Source organism: Phasianus colchicus, chromosome 7 (assembly GCF_987193195.1).
Source record: "Phasianus colchicus chromosome 7, bPhaCol1.hap1.1, whole genome shotgun sequence".
Lineage (NCBI taxonomy): Eukaryota > Metazoa > Chordata > Aves > Galliformes > Phasianidae > Phasianus > Phasianus colchicus.
In genome coordinates, this window is record NC_143442.1 from 22493814 (window position 1) to 22519299 (window position 25486).

The window sequence follows — 25486 nt, forward strand, 5'->3', positions numbered from 1 at the left end:
TCTTTAAATACTAAACATGCATATTCATTTTTTTCCCCATCTAAATCTCATTCCAATTCAGTTATTTCAGTATTGTTGCTACCTAAATACAAATATCAGAAGAGTAAAACTGTTTGACTAATATTTTCCTAATTTACTGATCTGTTAAATGCTATACTGGGCAGAAGGTGGAGCTAGCACCTACCTACAAGCATGAGAAATGGAACATTTAAGCCTTATTTTCACTTGTCATTAAATTTGCCCTACAATTTGCCTTAGGAGTTAAGAGCGCTTCAGCATACAAATTTGGGCCTGAAAACTCACAAGCTTCTCCTCTCCCCGAACTTTCTGATTCATGTAGTGACTTCCTGTAGCTCAGCCCTGCTCTTCTGGGCTCTGCTCTGCTTTACCACAAGTTCAGGTCACTACTCAGGTGGTTCTGTACTTACACAGGATACTCCCCCTGGGCACAAGGGAGACACAAGCATTCAGAAATAGGGCTGCACACAGCAGCCTGCAAGGCTAGGTCACACTACCTCTTTTCAGAGGTATGAATAATGGTGGACTGTATATTTTTTTTTTTAATCTCATGTTCACTTCCTCTTGCAAAAAACAAGTGTCTGTTTTGTCTGGGAATGGATTAACTGAAGCTGCTGACTGCACTACAGTCTAAGTGCCTGATCTTAGAGAAGAGCAGCAGGAGAAAGGAGCTCTCCCACTCCCAAACTACATGCACTTATTTAAGAGCATTCACTGTTCCTGCATTTTCCCCTTGTTCTTTACTCTGCTGAGCATGTCATATCTTCTTTCATTTTATCAGTTTCAAAAGCAAATTTAACTGGCACCCAAAAGTTAAGCAGACACTTAAGGGAAGATGAGCAGAAATGGTTGACCTTGGGATAACTCACTAAGATTTCTTCTTCTCAGTTCTACTCTCTGTAGATATAAATATCACCGTTATCTACAAGGTTCTTCCAAATATTCACTGCTAGAGAGAACTTCATTAACAAAAACTGACGTTGGTTTCTTATTTAAAAAAAATGAGATCTCTAGAGAAAGGCTAAAGAAGGACACCCAGGTAAATTAGCGTTTCTGCTGATATCTCAAGTCATCATTAAAAGTAGGTATATTTGTTTAAAAGAAAATAACTACTTCAGAAAGAAGGACAGGAATTTTAGATATCTTTTTTAACTCCTTCAAAAACATAGGGAAGATGATAGACTAATATCAATCTTGTCACAAAGCATATTCACTCTCCAGGGTGTTGACCAGCACAAGGAAACCATTCTCAAATACCACACAGAGAACAGAAGGGTCCCTCCTGAAATGTGGAAATAGTCCTTACAGAATATCTTTGTACTCTTCAGGGCCTGCAGCCAAGAAACCATTTCCTATCAGTGTAAATAAACATCAAATAATAACAACAGAACTGCAAAATATTCATATTTCCACAATAGGACATCAGCTAAACAGTAACTCAGTATTTTATTTTTAAACAACTTTGAACAGTCACACGTAAGCTCCTGTCTGCCTCTCCCTGATAGTTCACACCCATTTGTATCAGTCAGCATTACTGGCTCCTGACAAGAGGAAAACTGACTAACGAGACAAGTGTTGCTTCTGTACCAGAGCCAGATTTAGATCTGGGTGGAAATTTGAGATGCAAAGAAATGCCAGAGCAGCTTTGTCTCAATCCTTCATATAACCTTTTATTTTCAGTGGGAAAGCTGACCAATTATACTGTTAAATGAAGACTGGCATCAAAATATCTTGCAGCCTTATATCTCTATTTTGAGGACAGATTCTATCATTCTATCAGTAAAATCCAATGTGTAAAAAGAGGAATAAAAGAGCATTCATATCTGAAAATACTTCTTGTGATTCCAAACAGAAAGATTGAAGAACAGCATAACTAACCCCGGTAATTCCAACCACTTCTTGAGATTTGTGTGTAAAAAAAAAAAAAAACAAAACAAACCAAAAGCATGTTTAATCTTAACCAGATTTGCAATATGTCACAATACAGTTTATAATATAAATACATCTGCTGTTGATGCAAAAAAATGTACTAAAAAAGTAATATAAACCATTATCAGAGAACTTAGCTCCTGTTTGTCCTTATTCAAAACAGCTATGGCAGCTCTCCAATGACTTCCACAGTTCTGCATGTACAGTGTTTCTTGTTGAAGTTCCATGTCACAGTCACTATATATAGCACAGCCCATAGGAGATGAGCAATTTTGGCTGGTAATAGATAGGACACCTAGGCATACAATTCAATAGTATAAAACCAACAACATATCTCACAATGGAAGGGAAAATTCCCAACCATGCTGCTAAATGAGTCTGTCAACATCCCTGCAGGCAATAACAAACCATTGAAGAATCTACTTTTGATACAGATGCCTGAGAAAAAAAATATTGTTCTTATGACTAAATGAGCACCATATGAAATACTGTGATTTACAACTTCGAAAATAAAAGTTAAAAACTCCAAGAATGATCCAGTTAAGAGGTTTTTTCAGGACCTTTATTGTTCCAAGTATTTTCTGAAATTACCATGCGAACATAATATTGGAAGTCCACTTTTATATTCAAATTTATAGAAATAAAACATGCAAAAATCAAGGTTTGGAAAAGCAAATATGAGATAACTTTCTAGGTTTCAGTTTCAGATACTGAAACAGGAGTAGAAATGAACAAAAAACCCAACACAATGGCTTCCAGGGTTTATTCTCTCATTATGATATGGACAGAAAAGTGTTTATGGAGTATAATCCCCTGCAATAGCACCTAACATGGCCAACCCTATACTCCTCTTCCTGAGAGGAGCTGTTTGCTGCATTCAATACTAACCTGGAAGAGGAATCATTACCACCCCATGTAAGACTAATGTCTTCATGAAGTTTACTGTATAGATTCACAAGTATCAAAGTGCTAGATTCTTCATTCATCTTGTATGTCCCACTTGTGTCACCCAGCAAAAATGTAATTCTCCAGGAAAAAAAGCTATATCAATAAATATTTTCACTTTCTTTTCCTCTTCTCTACCATAAATTGTCAGTTTCTTTCCCTCTTCCCTACCATACTTGTATGAACTTTATAATTTCAGTATTACACTTCTTACATAAAAGATTTCCTCTCCTATATACATTCAGATAAAGCAGTATCGTAACAAAACAGACCGTAATAAAATGGCAGCTGTACCTCAAAATCTTCATAGCCGGTTTTATCTCTTTCTATGCAGAGAAAAAGCATTCCTCCTCCCAACCAAAATGTCTGAAAAACAGATTAAGTACTCTAACAATCCCTGTTGCTGAAATTTTGAACAAATCAGAGGATGAATTACTATATATTGTTACTAACAGAATAAGGAGATAATGTCAAAATTGTGAACAGAGAAGGAACTAGAACAAGCAAACTGATGGATTGCACTAGCTTGAGATGAGCTCAACTTCAAGAAAAACATCTCTGACTTACTCTTGGTTAATGCAGTGTTACTTTATTGTGCTCCAAACTAGTCATGATCCCATGCAGCTGGGAGCTGTAGACACACAGGGTGCTATAACACACATCACACATACATCACTAGCATGTAACGTGGAACAGGATGTGCCCAAATAACTGCTATCATATTTAATGAAGTCATTGCAAAATTTTTTGGCCAGTTTGCAGCAACAAAATTGCTCCGAGGTGTTTTTACTGTGTCAATTTTTTGTTTAATAGCCATATGACCAAAAAAATCAAGCAGAGAGTAAACAGTCAGAACTCCAACAGAACTACTGAAATGTAGTTCACAGAAAATGTCCTTCCTGGGGTATCTAACCAAGATACCTAAGAGAGGTTTAAGCAACCACAATATCATAAGAGAAGCAACAGGAAAAAAAACACCTGTACAATAATGCCAAATTATTTCTATTCATCTCAATAATTTACTGAAAGACAAACTGGAGACATTGTGTAATTGTTAGTGAATAATTTTATGTTAAATGTTCATAAGCAAAGCATTGGATTCATTAAGGACAGCAGAAATAACACCGACTTGGTAATCCTTAGGTGCAGAATGCTGGGGGGGGACAAAAAAACTGTTTATAATGTTGGGTGTTTGCTATAATCACATCTGCCACTTCAATTCTGTTTAACATCATTAACACTTAAGTGAAAAAATAACAGAAATAAGTTCTGCTAAATATTAGTTCAGGATATAACAGGTTTGCCCATCAACAGAAGAAGTTAGCTTAAAATTTAGACAGAGTCAGCTGCTCAGACATCTTCAAGAAATAAACCATTTAAAAGGTTGATCAGATTCTTTCAAACATCTCTACTGCAAGAGATCAAATATTTTCTGATAATTATTAGAGTTTCAATATTGCTTGTAATAAATGGCACTTCCATGAAGAAGCCATTATGGCTTTCTCCCCCATTAACACCTTCCATAAAGGTTTTGTTTGTTCATTTTGCTTGATTAGTTTTGTTGCTTTGGGGTTGTTTTTTTGTTTGTGTGGGTTTTGTTTTGTATTGCTTTCTTTATTATTATTATTATTTCTATTCCATGCCTGTGCAAGAGAGAACATGCCTAAGCATGCTTAGCCACCTTGCCGAAGAGGATACTAGTGCTCAATTCCCAAGAGCAGACATATTTGCATAATTTATATTCAAAAAACAAACCTAATCAAAACCTTATTAAATTTCTGTAATTATCGGTTAGGTAGTTCCTGTTGTTGTTGTTTGGTTGTTTTTTTCCCCCTCCTCAACTTTTTGGTTTTAACACTTTGTGCTTTAACATAATTCCCCCTTGTCACAAAGAGCATTCCTTCAGGGAACATCCTCAAAATGGATAAATCCTGCTCTTTTCTCAGTTATGTGCTTGGGAATTAGAGCTGCTTTTGCTTAATAAAGGAGTAGCCAATGAAAATTCTGCTCATCTAACGTCAATTCTTTTGAGAAGGTAAGTGTAAAATTTAAGAAAATTGTCATATTACAGTCATAGGCAAAGTCCATAATTATGTTGAAAGTACGAGATCTATTTTATTTTTCCTTATCATTAATTTTAAATACAATTGTTTGGGAAATTTTAATTACATTATCACTTGGTGTTTCTTGATTTTATGCAGACTGCTTTGCTTGTTAACACTTATGAGAGAGCTACAACCTTATCAGCAATAAAATGCCCAGTGATCAACTTTCTATTAACAACATTATGTATGGAAGTGAAGTTTGGTGTGCCACGTGGGAACTGAAAATTTAAATGTATCTTAATGTCAGCTACAAGATACACAGCATGCTCATTTTTATCTCTGAAGTTACAGAAACTGTGACAATTTTAAAATCAATTAACGACCTGTCACAAAGATCATTCCCTCAGATGATTCTGCAGCCCTACTTTCCCAAAGTGGAACAGGTTTCTTGCTAGATAAATGTATCTGCAGATCTGCATAAACATATTCTGCCACAGAAGCCACACCATGAATGACTCCATGAGAAGCAGCCTGGCTTTTAGATCAACCTGAGCCCATTCTCTCTTCCCCTCCTCCTCCTCAAAATGCAGCTTCATCAAGAATTTCTGTTCAGTAAGACTCATTAGGCTTATTATAGTTCACACTTTCAGATCATTAAAAAATATATGCAACTTAACACAGATGAATTACATTTCAGTCTTGTCCAGATTATAGAAATACATTTTCATTGTTCCTACACCCATGCAAATTAAAAATATCTATTAAAGATCTGGAGAACAAACTAAATATTAGTCTGCCTTTTTTTTTTTTTTTCCAGCTCTATATTACTTTTCTTCCTCTTTGAATGGAGACAAACAGAACCCACCCACAAACCCTTCAGTCAAGAGTCATTAATGCAAACTACAAGGTCATCATGATAAGAATAAAATCAATGGGATTGTCCTTCCGGGCTCTTTTCAGATATTGCTATATGTCCCTACAGCACCTTCTTCTCCACGTTTTTTATTCAAATATTTACCCTGGTTGCAGTTTAACCTGTAGTTTGCTTTGTAAGTGTTCTGGTTTTGTCCAAAGCTCCATTCCACACATCAAGGAGGACTGCACTGTTGTACAGTTGTGCTCAGTGCACATCCCAGTAAAGCTTGGTGGCCCACGGTTATTCTATGCAGGTACTAATAAACTCTGGAATTTCAAATAAAAACAAAGCATAACACGTATGAATTCACTCACATTTAATTTATATAGGAAAGTGTATAGCGTGAAAAACACCAATACTGCATTATCCAAGATTAAATTGGTTTTCAATAGCAACAACTGCAAGAGCTGCAATAACAAAATAGTTATTTGGATACCACTGAAATGATATAAATCTTGAATATGCATTTTCTTTTTATTTCAGAAGAAATACAGCTATTTGTTCTGATTCAGACACATGTACATGTTATGTGCTGGCTGGGAAAAAAAATGACATACCTATTATTCTTGAGCCTTAGTTATAAATACAGGAAATGAATGAAGAAAACCCTACTCATATTTGTACCTCAAAGAAAGATGATAATTAAGTAGATTAGCAACATACAGAGCCTCTTACGCTCCCCATTCTCCTTTGGTTAACCTGGATTAAAGTGTTGTTTATTTATTTTAAGGATTATGTTCAGAAATTCTTCAGTCTTATGAAATTCTGGTAAGCCACACATTCACTGAATGCATAAATCTTACTGAGGTACTGACTTGAATTTCAGTACCGTAATCATAAGACCTGCAAATGTTCTTAAACAAAATGAAATTTCCAAAATAACCACACATCAAATATTGTAAAGATTTGAAGCTTTTGAATGCACTTGGTTTAAACACAAATAAATAAAACTCAAAATGCTGTAAATCTAAAAAATGTATACTACTTACGATAAATGTGAATGGCATTAATGGAAAAAAAAGATTATTAGGAGATATTCTAGGAAGCGTGCAGTTTCTTACACATTGTAATTTTAGTATACATTTATATGCATGCAACAACAAACAAAAGCACGCAGCAATGCTGCATACTTGTATCACATCGACCCGGAGCTGGTTTGAGATTTGTTATTTCAACATAAAATGAGAACTTCAAAACAGAAGGTTTTTTTCTTTTGAAATTATTCAAAACAAAATTGTGTACAACTAAGAGTCTGGCAATAAAGAATAAAACTAGGTAAAAACAGAGGCTTATCAGCTAAATTCAAACCTTGAATTAAGCTAAGTAATGTAACATATTGCCTGAATTTGAGTAGCACTGCTGATAGAGTAATATAGTAATAAAACCCTATATCTTCTAGTCTACCGTAGAAATTCATTTACTTTAGCCTTTATTTATTTAATCAACTTTGGGAAATGAAAATAGAACTTAGAAACACATTAGAAACCATTCTACACAACTGACGGAGAGCTTTATCACATCAATACCTCTTCATATAGTTGTTGACTGCAGCATGTTACAATAAAATCACATTGTAGCATTACTTATAAATGCAAGTTATCTACCAAAGTCATGAAGATAGAAAAAAAAATCACAAAAAAAGGTGATATAATCTGAATTCAAATAAAGTGGCACCTGTTCCAAGAAGTCTTTAACTATGACACATTGAACATGAAATTTTTCACATCTTATTCAGGATTTGCCAAAACCAGATGGAGAACCTGACTCATCTCACAAAACGTGCCTCAGTGTTTGATCTTACTAAAATCTACAATCCCAATAGTGCCAGTACCAGTGGTAAGGCTCCAGGATATCAGAGGTTGCAGTGGTTTTTACTGCCTTTAATTAACTGCAGAGAAACCTATGTTTCAATGAGAAAGATTCAAGACAGTTACTTATAAACTTAAGCATACATTCAAGTGCTCTCTGCTGCACTGCAAACCTTGCCATGCTAATCCTTGCTGAAAGATGTATGCCACTTAGTTTAACCATTGAGCTGATATGCACAGGATGAACTTGAGTATTCCTGGCTGTACTAATTTTAATATTCACACTGCTGATATAAACCATCAAGAAGTTTTCAATTAATACCATTTCCTTCCTCCACCCAACAATAACATAAAGCTGTAGTTTAATGAAAAAGGTGCAGTCCATGTTAACAGATGAATTAAGATTCATATTATTAAACAAGAGAAACAGGGATTAATTTTTTTTTGGAGGGGGGGTGGGTTGTGTCTTTTTTTAAACACAGATTGTAAGCCAACTTGCTCTGTAGCGTCAAGTTTTTCTTTTAAAACTATCATTAGTCATTCCTATGGTCTATCACAAATAAAAACAGCTACTGATTTTAAAGTCAAGACCTAATTCATCCACAAAGAATAATTTTGCAATATTATACAGGCTTTTGTGAATTTAATATTCATATACCATGATAGCCTAATGTTTTCCGCATGTGTGTAAAGACAGTCCAGTCAGGCCAAAAGCAAAAACTTCAAGCTCCTCAATTCTTTGTACACGACCATCTCAAATAAGGAAATCAGGAACACATTTCTGGAGCAGAAAACAAGTAAGCCAAAAAAACATTCCCTGAAGAGCACTCAGTACAAAGCAGCTTGGCAACAGAAAACTTCAAAAAACTCCCAGGTCTCAAAAGTTCAAAGGCAAAATTCTACAGATTTCTATGGCACATGATTTGTAACTCTACCTCAGAGACAGAATTTAAAAACTAATTAATATTAGCAGTTGGCATAACCTAGAGTTTATTCTTGTGCAACAGCTAAACTGTGCACAATACTTTCATATGACACTGTTATTCAGCTTGAGTTTCATGAAGCTACAATGGAACATTTCTTCACAGATCTAATTTTGCAAGTGGTAATTCTACTTTGATCAGTTGCTAAGTTGAGAAGATAATAGAACGACAGAGAATATCTGAAGGCAGCTATATAGAGGACATGTTAAAGGTACAAACAAGCTATGTAAACAAGACCAACCCGTCATCTTTAACAAACTCAGAATAGCAGGATTCCCTACGAACAGATTAAAACCACCAGTGTCCCCAACACTAGGGACAGTGCCACCACGGTGCCAATGCTAATTTTGCATACCCTTCCACCGCCATTGTCAGGCTAAGTTTAACATGACAGAAAAAGCATGAGAGGAGTAAACAGTAACACCTACCTCTAATGCCAAATTAGCTTACCAAGCTTGTGTTTTCAACACATGGAAAAGGAGAAAAAAAAAAATCAGCTTCCTTTTGTGAAATATGCCATGTTAAAATTCCAATTCAAAACAAGTAATCTAGACAGGAAGTTCAACTCACTGCACTGGAAAGAGATACAGGTTTTAATCGTCAGTATGAGAAAAGGAGGGTGATCAGATAGACCCAGGTCATTTCAAGGATGCGTGTTGTGCCTCCTTAGCTCTCTGCTCTGCAATCTCTTACACTTGGAGAAGCAGACAAATCTTTAATATAGTAAACGATGAAGGCAGTCGCTGCCTTTCCAGTTGCAAATAAAGACCAGCTTAGTCCTTCAGAGCGTAAATACAACCCAAAAACTGTCAGCAAATATCCGCTCCCTCAGTAAAAGACACCTTCATTCACAGGGAATACACTCTGGAAGAAATCTTCCTAACAGTATGTCCAAGCTGTCAACAGCCACAGTCACATCATTATTCTCAGCTGACAAAAATTAGAGCAAACATAGTGGTTGACAAAGGCCACAGATTGGTAGAATTAAAAAAAAAAACACAACAAAATAATTAAAAAAAACACCAAACAACTCAACCCCAATGTTGCAAACAAGATAAGGGTGCTCAGATTTGTTGTGCCTAAATCCTCCTCTCCACACACATCCCAATATATATCATATATCATTACATATTTACTTCATAAAATTTCCCTTCCTTGCAGTTTCCTGTTTAAGTAAGAATTACACACAAGTGCTCACCACTTCTCAAAGTAATTTTGAGACGTCATACTCGATGCCCATTCATTATAAGTGTTCAGGAGTGTGTAACAAAATGAACAGAAAATTTTACACACACTTCTTTAGCTTCCATATCAGCTACTCTTAGATAACTAGCAAACAATTCTGGGCTGGCAGACAAATAAAATTTTAGTCTTATTTATGGTTGCAACACACAAAAGGAGGAAAAAATATTCTGAGGATATCATAGAAATGCAACAAGATTAGAGTCAAAGACACAAATTATTGACTTTCAAAACAGAATCACAAAATGGTTTGGGCTGGAAGGAACCTTAACAGTCTCCAGCTTCCCTATTGTGAGCAGGGTTGCCACCCACTATCTCATGCTGCCCAGTACTGCACGCAACCTGACCTTGAACACTAGGGATAAGATAGAAATACATACTTCCAGATGTTCCTCCTGAAAAAAAGCTTACCACATTTTTGAACTGCAATAATTAAAATGTTGCAATTATTTTATGAAAGACACGTAAGGCAGACATATACCTCAGTGATTTGAACTGGTACATATTTTCTGCTCTGGCAAGACACTGCAGTCCTGAATTCCCCAGTATATGCTATGCTGAAGCATAAGAGAAAATACACTGAAAAGAGAAACAAACAGCTTATGCCCTGATTATGAATATTTGCAACTCTGAACTAATTGCAATTCAATGTAATCATCTATCACTGCTTAGATTACTAGCACAGTACTTCTCCGCCTGCCTCAGTTCTGTGCTCAGGAATTATCTTTAACTATTTTTGGATTTTACATGTGTGTATGTTGCACATAAGCATATCTATCCTTATAAAAATATAAATTGAAACACTGCTATTTTAACCTACTGGATAAAAGACTAAAAATCAAATCATTCTGAAAATCGAATCATGCTTTGAACAATGGTTTCAATAATATATTAGGTCATGTCTTTACCCTTGAAAGCCCATTTACGAAGAAATATGCCTTGAATCAATTCCATATGCCCATAGAACTGCATGCACAACTTGATTTCTTATTTTTAAGCTCTGTAATACTGTACACTCTGCTTATTTCCAATATCTCCTTGGGATATGTTCTTGCACTCAGGTATTTCCTTTAGTCACGTTCATGTGCTGAACGTGAAAACACATAAAGACACTGCTTAGGACTTGCTTCCCTTTTCTGTTTTATTCATTATTGAAGTGTTTAAAAGCACTTAAAGTTTGCTGCGATACAATCTTTACCATCTCCCATAAAAACAGCACAGATTTTCTTTATCCATACTCTTTCCACACAACTCAATCTCCTAACATCTGAAAGAACTGTGTCCTTCTCAGAATCATTTAGATCTTATTTTCTCCTGGTGTGTAAGATTTACTACCTATGAAATATTTTATTGCCTTATTTACTGGCTTCAGTGGCTCATTCTGGGAAAGTAGGCAGATCAGCTATAGGCACCCCTAAAGACAACGATGTTAATGACTCCAGCTGATGTTTCTACTTTTCCAGCCAATGGAAATGTGAGCCCTGTTCCTGCAAGCAGTGTGTTTCCTGAAGAACTGTCCCAGCATACTCCAAGTGCTTGCTACCTGGAGCAATGCCAAATATATATTCTAGTCTATTTCACACATCTGTAGAAGATCACAGTCACCTAACAAAGAAGAGTAGTCATTTATGTTTTTCACAAGCAGGATTACTCAGCTTAAAACCAGGTGAGATATGAGAAGGAAAAAAAAAGTTTAATCTTTCCAAGGAAGTGGCTCAAGGCAGGGGTAGATCACTATTGGGAAAATAAAAAATAATAATCACGATATTTCTGTTAAGTGTTTCATTTAAAGATCTCCAACCTATTTAAAGATATTATTTCACTTAACCTATCAACATGCCTTTTCTCTGTTCAAGTAGCATTGAAAAAACAAATCAACATACAAGTTTTGCTCACAAATCTGACATGCTTTAAAGCCAAGAAAATATATATTAAAAATGTAAATTTTGAAAATGGTTCTGTTGCACGCTTCAGAAAACAACCTTTAAATTTCATTCAGCCAGCAGCCTGAAACTGGCCATTCAGTGATTCCTCCCTTGAGCACCAAGAAAAAAGGTTGCAGACTTGAAGGAAATCGTACTATGAGCTCCTTTGGATTACTGTGGCATCCCAGACAGACTGTGCAGACCTATCAGCAGCCACTCCAACTCTGAGTGTCTCATAGATCCTTACACTGAAATATTTGGACCAAATGTTTAACACCATCCCAGCATCTCATGATCAAAAAGTAGTTTACAAACACTTGACAGATTAGAGGAACGAGCCGGCAGTATACACAGACAGATTGTGATGACTAGTTTGCAAACCCACTTTTAAAAAACCCTCCAAACTTATGCAACTGTAGGTTTCTATTTCTCCCGAAGAATAACAGAAGTTTAAGGTACAGTAAGTATGAAATCTGGACTCTGCATGTATAACTGAGAACCTGGAATCAGGATGCTGAAAACTTAGGTGAGAGCAACAATCCCTAGGCATCATAGCCCAAGGTAGGAAGAGATCACATCATAAATCAAATGATTTTCTTGCTGTGAAGAAGAGTGATCGTTTCTAAATTTTTTATCCAATGCCTTCACGCATTGTTTCAAAGTAGATCTTAAAATATGGATAGCAAATGTTTTTTCCCCATAATTTTACACAAGTCTAGCATAATACAACCATGGATTTTAAGATGTGCCTGGAATACAAAGAACCACTCAGTTGATTGTAATGACATAGAAGACAAGCAGCTCTGAATTGAAATGCTTCTTTACAGAGATGATAGCAGCAGGTTGTCTTCCAAGGCAATTCTGAAGATATTAAAAAAAGAAAAATATCAGAAAGTAACCTAGAATATTTTGTTGTTGTCACGTGGGTTTTTCTTTTTTATTCCTTTTTTTTTCTTTCTTTTTTTTTTTTTTTTTTTGATGGGGTCGAGGGGGGGAAGGGAGTGGTGAGGGGCAGTAGGGGTGATTCTTTCCCCTTACAAGACTATAAGAACAATTATACATTTTTAAAATCAAGATACATAGTACCTCCACATGGACGTTCCCCTTATTCGATATTCACTGGTAGATATTCTTCATTATTACTCACAATATCAATTCTGACTTTTGTTTTTAAAGACATTTCATTAGGCTTCTGTGCTTCACATCCCCACCAATTCTTATTACCATTTTCAAATCCTATGGTGAAGCTGACAAGAAACAGTATAGATTTGACAACTAGAAGCATGGAAATCTAGCAAGAAATTACTATGCAAATGTGTCTGGGAGAAGATAACATTAATAAATATTTGCTGACGGGCCTTTTGCTCTAGTGGGTGGCACATTTATAATGAAAACTTAACAGCAGTTTAAGCCAAAGACCAGAAACCTCAGATGTATTTGTGGATGATGGATGACAAAGAAGAGGAAAAACACTTCTGCTTGTTGTCATTTTTAAGGAAACTGAGCCAATCTCATTACCTGAGATGAAAATACTTTCCTTCCAAATTCTCACTTGCTATGTTTTATTTACCAAAAAAAGGAAATCTTTTTGTTCAGCAGTTACTAGCAACTTCCAACACTATGTATTTCAAAGTACTCAGATACTTTCAGAGCTGAAACATGAAGTGTAACAGGCAACATTAGGTTTGTCATTAAAAACAAATTGGAGCAGTTACTTATTATACAAAACTTTATACATGTTAAACTTAAGTTAATTCTAGAGCTAAAGGAACATAAATCACATGGAAGCACTCCATATTTTGACTTGATTTGAGAAAAAAAATCAGTTCTGAAATTTGACACTAAAACAAATGTAAGAAAAGGGGAGGAATTACTTCCATGTGATTATATGAAAAGAAAACACAGTTTTCAGTTTGGACTACAAGAAAGTAAGACATTGTTCCAGAAGAAAAGTAACTGGCCCGGTGTAGCTACAGTACAGGGAACTAGAGGTAGGGCTCATGTAGCTGGAAAAACATTGGCAATTCAGTAGTGAGCAATTTATACCAGACACTGAATGGCATACAGAAGAGAGAAGTCTGTTTCTATTTTAGTTTTGAGTGTCCCTACAGTAAGAACTGCTGCAAAATAACTTCCTTTTCTAATACAACCATAGCTGTGATTTTTCCTTCTTAAAACACTCAACTGAAACATTTCTTTGGATTTATCAATGGCCTCCACACTCAAAAGCCTTCCGCTTTGAATAGAAGCATACATACAGACACATACAGATCAGGGATCACCCTGACACCCTGATTAGATAATCAGCAGCTCATTACATTAAAAGGTTGAGGGATATAGAAATCATATAAATAAATTCACAACAAAATCTAGATGTATAGAGCTTTTTCACTTCTATTTCTTTGGGAGAAAGTTTGCTAACAGAAAAATGCCATGTTCTGGCAGAAATTTCATTAGAGTCAGAAATCCTGAACATCAATTTGCAAAGTTTAGAAAGATTAGCAACATGCTTTACAGTCACAGGCTTTAGAATAAGCCTGTTAACAGGAACACGTTGTCCAGGAGGTTCTGTGCAACTAAATTCTAAGCACTATTTAAAGTAAAACAGGAAGGAATTAGTCATCCAAATAAATTAATATGCTTACGCTGTGCTTCCACTCCTCCCACAAACTACAGAAAGAAGGTTTTATGTGTGGATCGATGGATGGATGTGGGTGCTACAAACATGCTCCAAATGAGCTAAGACATCCAAAGGATAATAGCCTGAATATCACATGGTGTGATATTTTTCCTAAAAAATCCAGATGAAATGAGAAAATACCATGGAGTATCTGGCAAGCATTCCTGGCACTAGTAGTGATGAAATGAAAAAGAAGATTCCATGAAATTATTTACATGATTGGATTGTGGGTAGACAGTTCCAAAACATCAGGTAAAATACAGGAAAGATTCTGCCCAGTAAATCACATGCCACGTCTTTACAAAAACTGCTAAGAAAATAGGTAGAAGATATTGTATTCCCTGTTTTTTGTGTTTATTGAAAATGCACTTTAGATACATGAAAGTCTTTGGAACTAGTACTGAGAAACTTATGTGAAATATTACATGTGATAAAAGGAACTCCAATTAAAGTCCCCTTTTGATATTAAGATCTGCAAAAAAATAAAACAAACAACCTATAGTTGTAACATGTTTAAGTGCCAGAAATCACTGCACAATCATATGTAAATGCTATCCTAGACAATATCAAGCTGCATAACTGTCTATATTTAACATATATTGTTAGAAATTAGCCCCAATTTCTATGGAAGAACTAGAAGAGCCAGCTATATCACATGCCGTTGATTCAACCTGGAAAACAACTGTTCCTTCACAAGTGCTCTCCAAGAAAAGTTTGACCTTTGCAGCTGAAAATCCACTGCAATAGAGCAAGGAAAGTAGAAGTCCAGAAAAATCTTGAGAAGTACTGGTAGCACACTCCTAACCTGATGCTAAGAAAGAGAGTTTTACGCATTCAGTTCTAGATGAAAGAGTATCTATCACTGGTAAGAGTACATTGTGAAGACTTAAAAAGCCAGGACCCACCATTCTGCTACTGAGAAGGCAAAGTTGTAATTCTGATTCATTGGGGAGTTCCTGAGATCACTGGTATGAATCAAGTTTTGAAAGAAAAGGTAAGAGAGATTTCTTCCAGATGTTACAATTTGTATTAAGTGTGCTACTGCAAACACAAACAGCAATGGACTTCCCCAAGCTACCTAGGCAAAAAAGGAGATGTATCTAATAGTAAAAGACGACAACTCCAGGCTTGTAATACAGAAAATTCAGATTAGTATTAAAATGCAATTCTCATCAGTTAAGTTAATGGATAATTTAAACAGTTCAGCAGTATAACAACTGAATTTATCAAGTCTTGAAGTCCTTAAATTGAACTTGGATGTTTCTCTAAATAATGTCTTCTAGATCAGCTGCAGTTATTGGACTTAACACCACAGAATTGCATACTAGAGAAAGAAATTTCTTCTAAAGAAGGAATTAAAAGAATTAAGGAGATTAAGACTCGGTGATTCCTTTGGTCCTCAGAATCTTCCAAGTGGATATGAGTTCGATTCTGATTTTGTTTATAGAAGAGAATGAGGCTAGACCATACATAGCTTACAAAATCCTTGGCTTCCAAACTTCCTAGTAATAAGTTCACTTTGATCTGTGTAACAGAAAGATTGTTCTCATTATTTTCAGTTAATTAGTAGATGTCCCTTCAGACTTTACTTCACTCTGGCAGCAAATTGTTCTCCATCACAATGGCATAAGCATGTTCCTTGAGCATTCAGCAGCAAGGACAAAGAGGAAAAAAGAAAAAAACAAAAAGGAAAGAAAAATGTTAGAGGCTCTTCAAGCAGTCCACCACTGTCTCTCACTGTTACTGATGTCACTCTCACACATATTTAATGCCTGAAATCTTGAATTTGCAAAGCAACATCTATTAGAACTCTAACAGCAAGCAATAAACTACATATTCATTCAACAGGTGGTCTAAAAAATAATATATGAGTAAAAAAATTTCAGTTTCAGACGAGGTAGTGTATTTGCAATATGTCATCAGTTTCTTAGAGATTAACACCACTCATCAAGAGTTACCATTGTGGTGGATTTTACAACACATTTCTAGGTACATGTTTTGTGATCATTAAGGACACTAAAAATAGCAATTTTTTCACCCAAGTTCAGTGCATGCTCTCTCTATCTTGTACACAGGCACCTCACCCAGTCTTTCCAAATCCCTGACACTTCTCCCGCAGTGCCTTTGCCAAAGAGAGATCACTGTTGAACAAATGAGGCATACCCTCTTTCAGAAGGGCTAGATCAGCTCCCCTCTTTGCAGTATGCAGCTGTCAGTCTTGAGAACGAAGACCTCTGCTGCAGCAGGAATGAGACTCAGAGTAGCTGAACTGGTGCTAATCAGCAAACAGCAGGAAGAACACACTCTTGTTCTCCATTCCTTAGTTATTCAATTAATTCATGACAACTATTGTCATTTGCATTTCTATCTTAGCTATTTAAAATAGCTAAAGTAACTTGGGTAAATTGCATCCACAATGAAAAGGAAAGACTTGGAGCAACCAGAGTAGTCTGCTCACTATCAAAGTAACTCCGGGTTTTAAAATGAGGAGAGAAGTAAAAATAGTAGAATTGGGTTTTATTTGCCCAAATCATCCACTCACACGCTATATGTATTTGTATATTTATATAAATATGTATATATAAATATATATTTATATATATAATACATATGTGTGTGTATATCTATAAACATTTCTGTAGTAAAATTGTAAAAAGGAAAAAATTACTACATTGAGTCTAAAAAAGTCTGTCATTCCATAACCTACTGAGTATTTAAGCAAAAAAAGATACAAGTTATGATTATAAACATGGCCTCTGTCTGCCAGGGTAGAAGTCCAACACAACGAAGTGCAACAGACAGGAGCTTTACTAAAATCTGCTTTTTCCTTCTGCCATTGGAATCTTGACATAAAGTGTGACTGAAATCTATAGCCTTAACTTCAAATGGGTCTGTAAATTTCAGGGTGATACTTGGTCTTCAATAAATTAACAGTCCTCCAAGTGTATTTCTTGTACATAAAAGACCACTATGCAGGCATACCTAAACTGGCAATCAAAGAACTCCACAAATCTTTTCATTCTTTTTTCAGTGAGGGCAGCTAGAATTTTTACTTGAAAAAAATAATAATAAAAGTTAAATCATCTGATAAAATTATTATTTAGAAAGCCATTCTTAACGGCTTTTGAATGCTGTTCAATTTAATAACATGCCTATTAGGCATAAAATGGACTTTTAAAGATAAAAGAGCAGTACATTAAATTTTGTTTCTAAACACAGATAAAAAGGTGAAGTACAACATATTTATTCAAATACTAATCTCTTGCTATTCAAATACAAAGCAACACAAAATACTTTAAAAGGTTCATTATTTTCTAGTTTTTCCTCACTCCGCTTTGCTACTGGGTATCTTGATATAGATTAAAGCAGCAAAATGTTTCTGCCTCTACTGAGTAACTGATGGTGAACAACGTGAAACACTGCAAGTATCAAACACTGCCTATTTGCAAGGAACATTTTCTAGAATTTAGGAATTTATGAAGCATTTAGATCTATAGCTTTTCCATCCAAATATTCATGAGTAAATATTCCCTTACAAATCATAACTAGATTACAGGCAATTCATAGAGTTGCTAAATTATTACTTTATTAACTTGGATTTTAAGCTTCAGTGATTATTTTATTCAAAAACATTTCCCACAGAATGATACCAACAGCATAGGTACCATGCAGTATCAATGATTTCAGCACAGAAGTCTGCCATGTAATAGAGAGAACAACGTCAACCAAAATATTTTACCCCATTCAAGTAATATTAAGTAATCTCTATAACAAAGTGTTTTCACTTGTTTCTCCTGAGGAAGAGGGAAGTAAAGACAACCAAAAATCTTCCTCACATAGAGAAATACTTGCTAGAAAGGAAAAATCATTAAAATGAGCAAATGCTAGCAAATGATAAACAAAATGAAGAAGCAACAAAAATATTTGTAGTTTCTGCCAAATCTTGCTTCTGTCAATAGTTCTTAATAAAAAATCTGGTGTTACAAGTTCCAGATAAACATTCCTGTTAACCATATCACAACAACAACAACAAAAAGCCCAGAATGCTTCCATGACCATTTAATCCTAAGCAAATAAGTTTCTGGTGTTTCAGCTTTGGAATTTCTGAAGCCTGTTCCCTGCTTACTAGCCACAGCAACTTGCATCTTATTCTCAAGAGTCTAGGCATGCCAGGTGCCAAGTGCTACTTATGCTTCTTTAAAAAATTTAAATAAAGAGAGGCCATTACAGTGACTGTTTAATACAATGGGGATTGTTACAATCCAGAGCCTTACTAGAGATACACCAGGCTCCAGCCTTGCTGCTAACAAACTTGGCCACAATACACTAATTGCAATTCCTAACAATAAACTTCAGTTCTTTCCAACTAGTCTGCATTTTCTTGATGAAGTGATTTTTGTGACTCTTTATCCAGATGTGCCATTCCAAAGCCTAGAAAACTTCCTCACCTCTTTTTCTCCACAGTCTACTTCAGTCGGTTCTGCTGATAAAAAAAAAAGACTCCTTTCCTACTGACTCCCAGGACCATGATTTCATTCTACCTCTTATGAAACACAACAATTCAGGATGCCATCATTGTGAACATCTATGCTAAGTGAGAATTGAATGCCCATATACAAAGATGTAAAATCCAGGTTGAAATGAAAAACAATTTTAGGAATACCATTTGTGGATTTCTTCTAAAGAAAGAAAGGAAATGGAGTTCCCTGAGTGAAATTCACAAGATTCCAGCTGATAAATTCTGAATTACATTGTTAATGAATGCTTGAGGAGAGCACAAGGGAAACAATAGTACCATTGTCCTGCATTAAATTATTTGACAGAAAACCACATAGGCTGCTAATTTCTACGTATGTTATTTTTATTATAATTTATTTTTTAAAGAGCAGAAGAGTTCCTACATAGGTTCTCAGCTCAAGAAAAGGTTCTAACCAGCAAACTAGGAACCTGCTCTCTCTCTTCCTCTAGCTCAGTAGGAATATAAATAGTATCCAACTGAACAACTCTAACACAAGGGAGAAACAAACTAAAATGACACACAAACATCTCAAAATTCCCTGCGCATGTGAACAGCTGTTAACCTCGAATCCTTCCAGAACAGGACTTCAAGCTCATGTACTGATCAGAGTATAGGTCTCATATGCTGTTCAGAGATACTGCAAAAACTACTACGTGACATTACAAAACACATTACTCCAAGAACTCTCATCTAGCCAGAAGTTTGACATTCACATTGCCTAGCAAGAAATGTTTGCCCATCAAGCTTTCACAGTGGTATCTTTTCACTCAGCTCCTACCACACACTCTAAGAATTCAATAAGTATCAGTTCTTAATTTGAAAAAGCACTGATAATTAATTTGAAGGTCTGCACCAATCATGCACAAAAAAAAGCTCTACTCAGGGTAGGTCCAAGAGCTACCTAAGGCTAATGAATTCAGCCTTTCATTTGCCCAGCTGCTGGTCAATACAAAAGCAACCTTCTTACATCCTTAAAGATCAAAAAGTACTCTGCTTTCCTCCCATCAGAAAAGAAAACTGGAACAAAAAACTTACATGAAAATAAAGTTATTTGATTCATTTTCTCTTGAAAGGCACATTATGAGCACTGCTCAGAATCCAGCAAAACAGAAAGCATATAGAAAAAAGCACAGCTTCTTGGCTGAACATTTTGGGTGAGGCTTCCAGAACATCTCAACTCCTGCCTGGCTCTCTAGCTTATCGACAGGGAACAACATGCTGAAACTCCAGCTTCAGCAGTAGGCTTCAACAGGACTGCCACAGTGTCAGCTTACTCTGCTCTCTTGGCAAGAATCATTAATGACCTTCACTGAAAAAGACGAATTCAAGATTTCCACACAGAGCTAGTCTCAAGTCACAAAGTCAAGTCATCAACATAAATGGCTTACAATTCTAAACCACCTCCCCAGTTATTTTTTCCTTTTAGCTTACAGTATCCTTTTTTTCAGGATCTTCTTGTAAGTAAACTTGCAGTAGTGAAGCTGCTATCCACAGAACACTCAAATAATAAAAGACGCCTTGCATTAACATTTATGTATTCTAAAGAACCTTCTAAAGAAGAAGAAGAAATTGAAATTATGGTGCCATGTGAAAATCATCATGAAACAGAAATGCTCTCTTGAAAATGTAGAGTTCCCTACCAGGAAGCTCTGTCCAGTTTAACTAGCATTCTGGATCTTGCTTCTCTCATTACGTACCAATGTGAAATGACAGGAAGAGAAATACACAGCAATAAAGGCACTTGGAAAAAGATGCAAGATCTCTGGAGCTAAACGTACCTCACATGCAACAGAGTCTTGGAACAAAGAGCTAGCCAGCTTGAAATGTGACAAGCATATATTTATAGCTATAAAAAGCACATATAAAAGAATCTCACAAAGAATAAAAGGATAAAGAAAAGCATTCTATCTAAAGTACTTAAAGAAATAAAACAAGTTTTATATGTTATGGTAGTGACATGTCACACATCATTTTCCAAATGTTTGTAATGATGTTTTCTGCCTGGTAGCCTTTAAACATGTGCTGGAGGATAGCAAGCAAATTTATTCAGAAGTCCTAAAATGACAGCAAGCATATATTTATTCAAAGGTCCTAAAATGACAGCAACCATCTTTTTTCAAGCTGTATAAAAAACAAGCTGTCAGTTCGCATCAAATTCATAACTACAGGATGTTCCAAAATCCATGACTTTGAGAAAGCAGCTTTGTTGAACTGATATTCTGCTACCTTCCAATAAGACTTTCAGCATCAGTCTCCAGAGATTCCACTTCTTCCTCCACGATGATGGCATAATCAAAAACTGCTACATCCACTTCAGTTTACTTTTAGCAGGTTGACCTCCAGCTTCTTTCCCAAAAGGTATATTGATAGCTGATCAGGATTTTTCCTCTGTACTTAGAGATGACACTCATCAGTTCTAGAGCCTACCAGGTCTTTCACACAAAACACAGATTTTTGTCCCCACTGGACACAACTTGGCAAGAAAAAAAATTACATCATAAAATTTGCTCATTGCAAGATCAAATCAAAATTGTGGAAACTCTTACTAAAAGCAGCACAGTTTAAAGTTTTCTAGTATACAACAGAGATTAATGTAAACTGGCTAAAGTAATCCAAGTGAAGCCTAACACAGTACAATATTAATCACCTTCATTTTTCACTATGAGTAGCAGCTATTAAGGGAACACTTTTTAATCTGGCAGAGGTAGAATGTTCTCCCATGATTCAGTCTCACATCCGTGCTGAAGAAGATAACAGAACAAATCCTCTGGAAGCTATGCTAAGGTATGCGGAAGAGAAAGAGGTGATATGAGACAATCAGCATGGCTTCATCAAGGGCAAGTCCTTCCTGATCAGCCTAGTGGCTTTCAATAATGGCATCAGAAAGAAGAGCCATTGATGTCATTGTTCTGGACTTCAGTAAGGCCTTTGACACTGTCCACCACAACATCCTTCTCTCCAAATTGGAAATCTATGGATTTGATTAGTTGAACTGTTTGATGGACAAGGAACTGGTTGCAAGACTGTACTCAGACTGGTGGTCAATACTTCATGTCCCTGTGGAGATCAGTGATGAGTGGTGTCCCTCAGGAGTACCTCCATCAATGACATCAACAGTGGGGTCAAGAGCACCCTCACCAAGCTGCAGATGACACAAAGCTGCATGGTGCAGATGAGACAACTTATGGATGGGATGCCTAGATAGGCTCTAGCAGTGGGCCCAGGAAAACCTCATGATATTCAAAGCCATCTAGGTCATGGCAATCATCACTGTCAATACAAGTTGAGGGATGAAAAAATTGAGCACAACCCTGCTGAAAAGGACTTGGGAGTAGTGGTGGATGAGAAGCTGGACATGAACCAAAAATGTACCCTCATAGCCCAGAAAGCTAACCCTATCCAGGACTGCATCACAACAAATGTGGCCAGCAGGTGGAAGGAGGTGACCCTGCCCCTCGACTACTCTGCACTGCCCAGAGCTCACCTGGAGTACTGTGGCCAAGTCTGGAGTTCTCAGTAAGGAACAACATAGACCTATTAGAGGACATCCAAAGGAGGGCCACAGAAACAATCCAAGGAATAGCAACTCCCCTGTGAAGACAGGTTAAGAGAGCTGGGGCTGTTCAGCATAGAGAAGACTCTGGGGAGACCTGAGAACAGTCTTTCACTATCTAAAGGGAGGCTGTAAGAAAGGTGACAGGCTCTTTAGCGGGGTCTGTGGTGACAGGAAAAGGGAAGGTTTAGACTGGATATAAAGAAAAAGCTTTTTGTGCTAAGGGTAGTGAGGCACTGGTGCAGGTTGCCCACAGAAGCTGTGCATGTCCTGTACCTGGAGACTCTCAAGGTCAGGCTGGACAGGGCTCTGAGCAACCCGATCTAGCTGCAGGTGTCCCTGCTCATTGCAGGGGAATTAGACTAGATGACCTTTCACGGTCCTTCCAACTCAAATTATTATGTGATTTTAAGAACAAAATACAGGTTAAAAAACAGCTGCCTAATCAGTTTACAGATTATATGCTTTACGGAATGGTTAAAAAAAAAAAAGTATTTACTAACAACTTACACAACTTCTAAAAGTTTCCAGATAGACTCTGTAACACATTCTACAGTTGCATTCTAGAATGGCTCTCCTGGATGTTTAGGGTGCCTCATAGACAAGTGTCAAGTGCACTTTGCCTTTGATCACTGAATAAACACACAGAGTAAGATATCATCAGGGGATAGTAATTTTCCATGTCACAATAGAAGCTTATTGCAAAGTGATTTAAAAATTCTATATGAATCTTAAGAAGGTGACAATCAGTTTAACATTTTTACATCACAAATAAAAATATGCTTAGGAATGTTATATGAAAAACTACAAAACAACTCCAAAATGCTAACTGAAACATGAATAGTCACGGGGAACAATTTTCCTTTATTAGGATCTCCTTAGATTCCCCCCCTCCCCCCGCCACCTGCTTTTGTTGTTGGTTTTGTCTGCTGGTTTTCTGTGTGTATGTTTTTCTTTCTTGTTGAGGGGGAGGGAGGGGAGAGGGGAGGTTATCTCCAAAGAACACCTTAGCAAAAGCTATCAGCTTTGACAGAACACCAAAATTCTGGCACTGAACCAGAAATTGACCATTACCATAAAAAGAACTGCTAAATGAGAAACCATGTGCTCAGTATAAAACTAATTTCATGCTTTCAAAAGCACACAGTGGCTTCTAGCAAGATAGTGGCCCTGGGACTTGCAAAGACAGATTGGCTAATACAAATGGTGTGTGCTCCTGATGCAGTCTGCTTAGCCAAGCTTTACATGTACTGGCAGTAAATGGAAATTCTCGAATCTTCTGTCAAACAAATACACACTTATCTATAACTTTAGAGCTGAAAGCTATAAAACAGCTGCCTCATAAATATATTTAGCAGGAAAATGCATGAGCTGTCCTAGTTCCTTGTAAAAAAAAAACCAACAAAAAAACACAGCAGTCTTTACACAGAAAGCACAGACATTTTTAGCAAACAAGAAAAACATTTTAATAAGTATTTTTCAGCTTCTTCCCTTCTTTAATTAAAATACTTACTATCAGAAGATTGATAAAATCATAGCAGGTCTCACAACTCAATATATTAGCAGAACAGTAGTGCTTAATGAGTTTAATTTTTTAAGTGTTCTGCTATAGATAAATTCTCAAACTTCTTTTTTTTAACAGGTACAAAGTTCATTTAGTTTTCAATAATGCTTCTGTCAAGCTTAAAGATTTACTACTACAACTTCACAGACTACCTTCAGCACAGTATCTGTTCCCTTAAATAAAACTTACTGCACTAAATCTCAAATTTAACTGATTAGGGAGAAGCGACAGTCATTTTATACCCTTCTCAAAGCAAGCTGTCAGTGCAAATGAATTATCGGATGCTATCCTGGGCATGACAGGTCATAACTTTCAATATTAACAATGACAGACATAGACAACATGTCAAATCCAGTATACAATTTATTTCCTTCTTCACTTTCATAGCTTATCTGAAGAATCCAACAGCTCTTGTTCTTTGCATTTAATTATAACTATAATTTGAGATTTAACAAGCCAAAAAGCAAGCTCTTGCAAGGGGTATTTAGTCACACTGTTAATTAGTTCCTTCCTATAACAATAATACAGCATCACTAACATGTTTCAAAAACACTTAAAACACATGGGAAGTCACCTAGTGAAAAAGATGCCCTCTGGAAGCAGCAAGAAAGGAATGGGAGCTTGCCACTCATTTAGTGTTACTCTGAATATTGAAATAAGAGAAGAATTTATGTATGATATACATTGTCATTTTTCTTAACATTTCCACTGGAGTAACTAAAATACAAATGACATGACTCGTACAGAATACAGAAATACTGCTGAACATGTAAGCATTCACTACTAATATCGCATCACAAAGCAATTCAGTGAAGTTTAATTAAAAAAAATAATCATACTCACCTCTACTGGGAAGTCCACTCCACATTATGGCAGTAGTATTTAACGAGCCCAAATGAAACTAAGTGACATAAACAAAACTTCCAGTATGCGACCAATATGATCTACAGTGCTACAGAGCCTTGGCTTCAGCCCTGCTCCTCTGTCACAGTGCACTGGCACACCAGTGCAGCTCCAAACCTTCCCAGATGCTGCCTTATAGCATTGCTCATTGAAAATCCTTCACACGCTGGCAACATTTTAGGGAAGGACAAGCACACTCTGAGTCATTTGTAAAGAAAGCAAAGCAATTTCAGTTCTGTATCTTCATGCGGACGGAAACACAGAGCACTGTCAAAGTAGAAGTCTGAGGTGAATTTATGCTGAGAAACAGGCAACCTAAGCAGTCATTATCAATGCATGAAATCAGCCAGTGATCAAATTCAAACAAACCATAAAAAGGGTATGATTATGAAACGCTCCACAGATCCAGCTCCAAACCACACAGAACGAAGAATCATTTATCTAGCCTGTGTAAAT

At 36.3% G+C, this 25486-nt stretch overlaps 1 protein-coding gene across 5 annotated transcripts in view; it reads right to left on the reverse strand.

Annotated features, from left to right (window-relative positions):
• Nucleotides 1-25486, reverse strand: part of ZNF385B (zinc finger protein 385B) — a 153363-nt gene that overhangs the window by 91464 nt on the left and 36413 nt on the right. The window contains exon 1 of one of the 5 annotated variants that reach the window (XM_090144109.1): nt 24971-25321. The exons of 3 other annotated variants lie outside the window; for them this stretch is intronic. Coding sequence is in view for 1 of the 2 variants with exons in the window: in XM_090144108.1 (XP_090000234.1) it covers nt 24971-24995 (25 nt within the window). In the remaining variant the exon portion in view is untranslated. Of the gene's footprint in view, nt 1-24970; nt 25322-25486 lie in introns of those variants that run through there. One more of the 5 variants, XM_090144108.1, reaches the window with a different exon arrangement.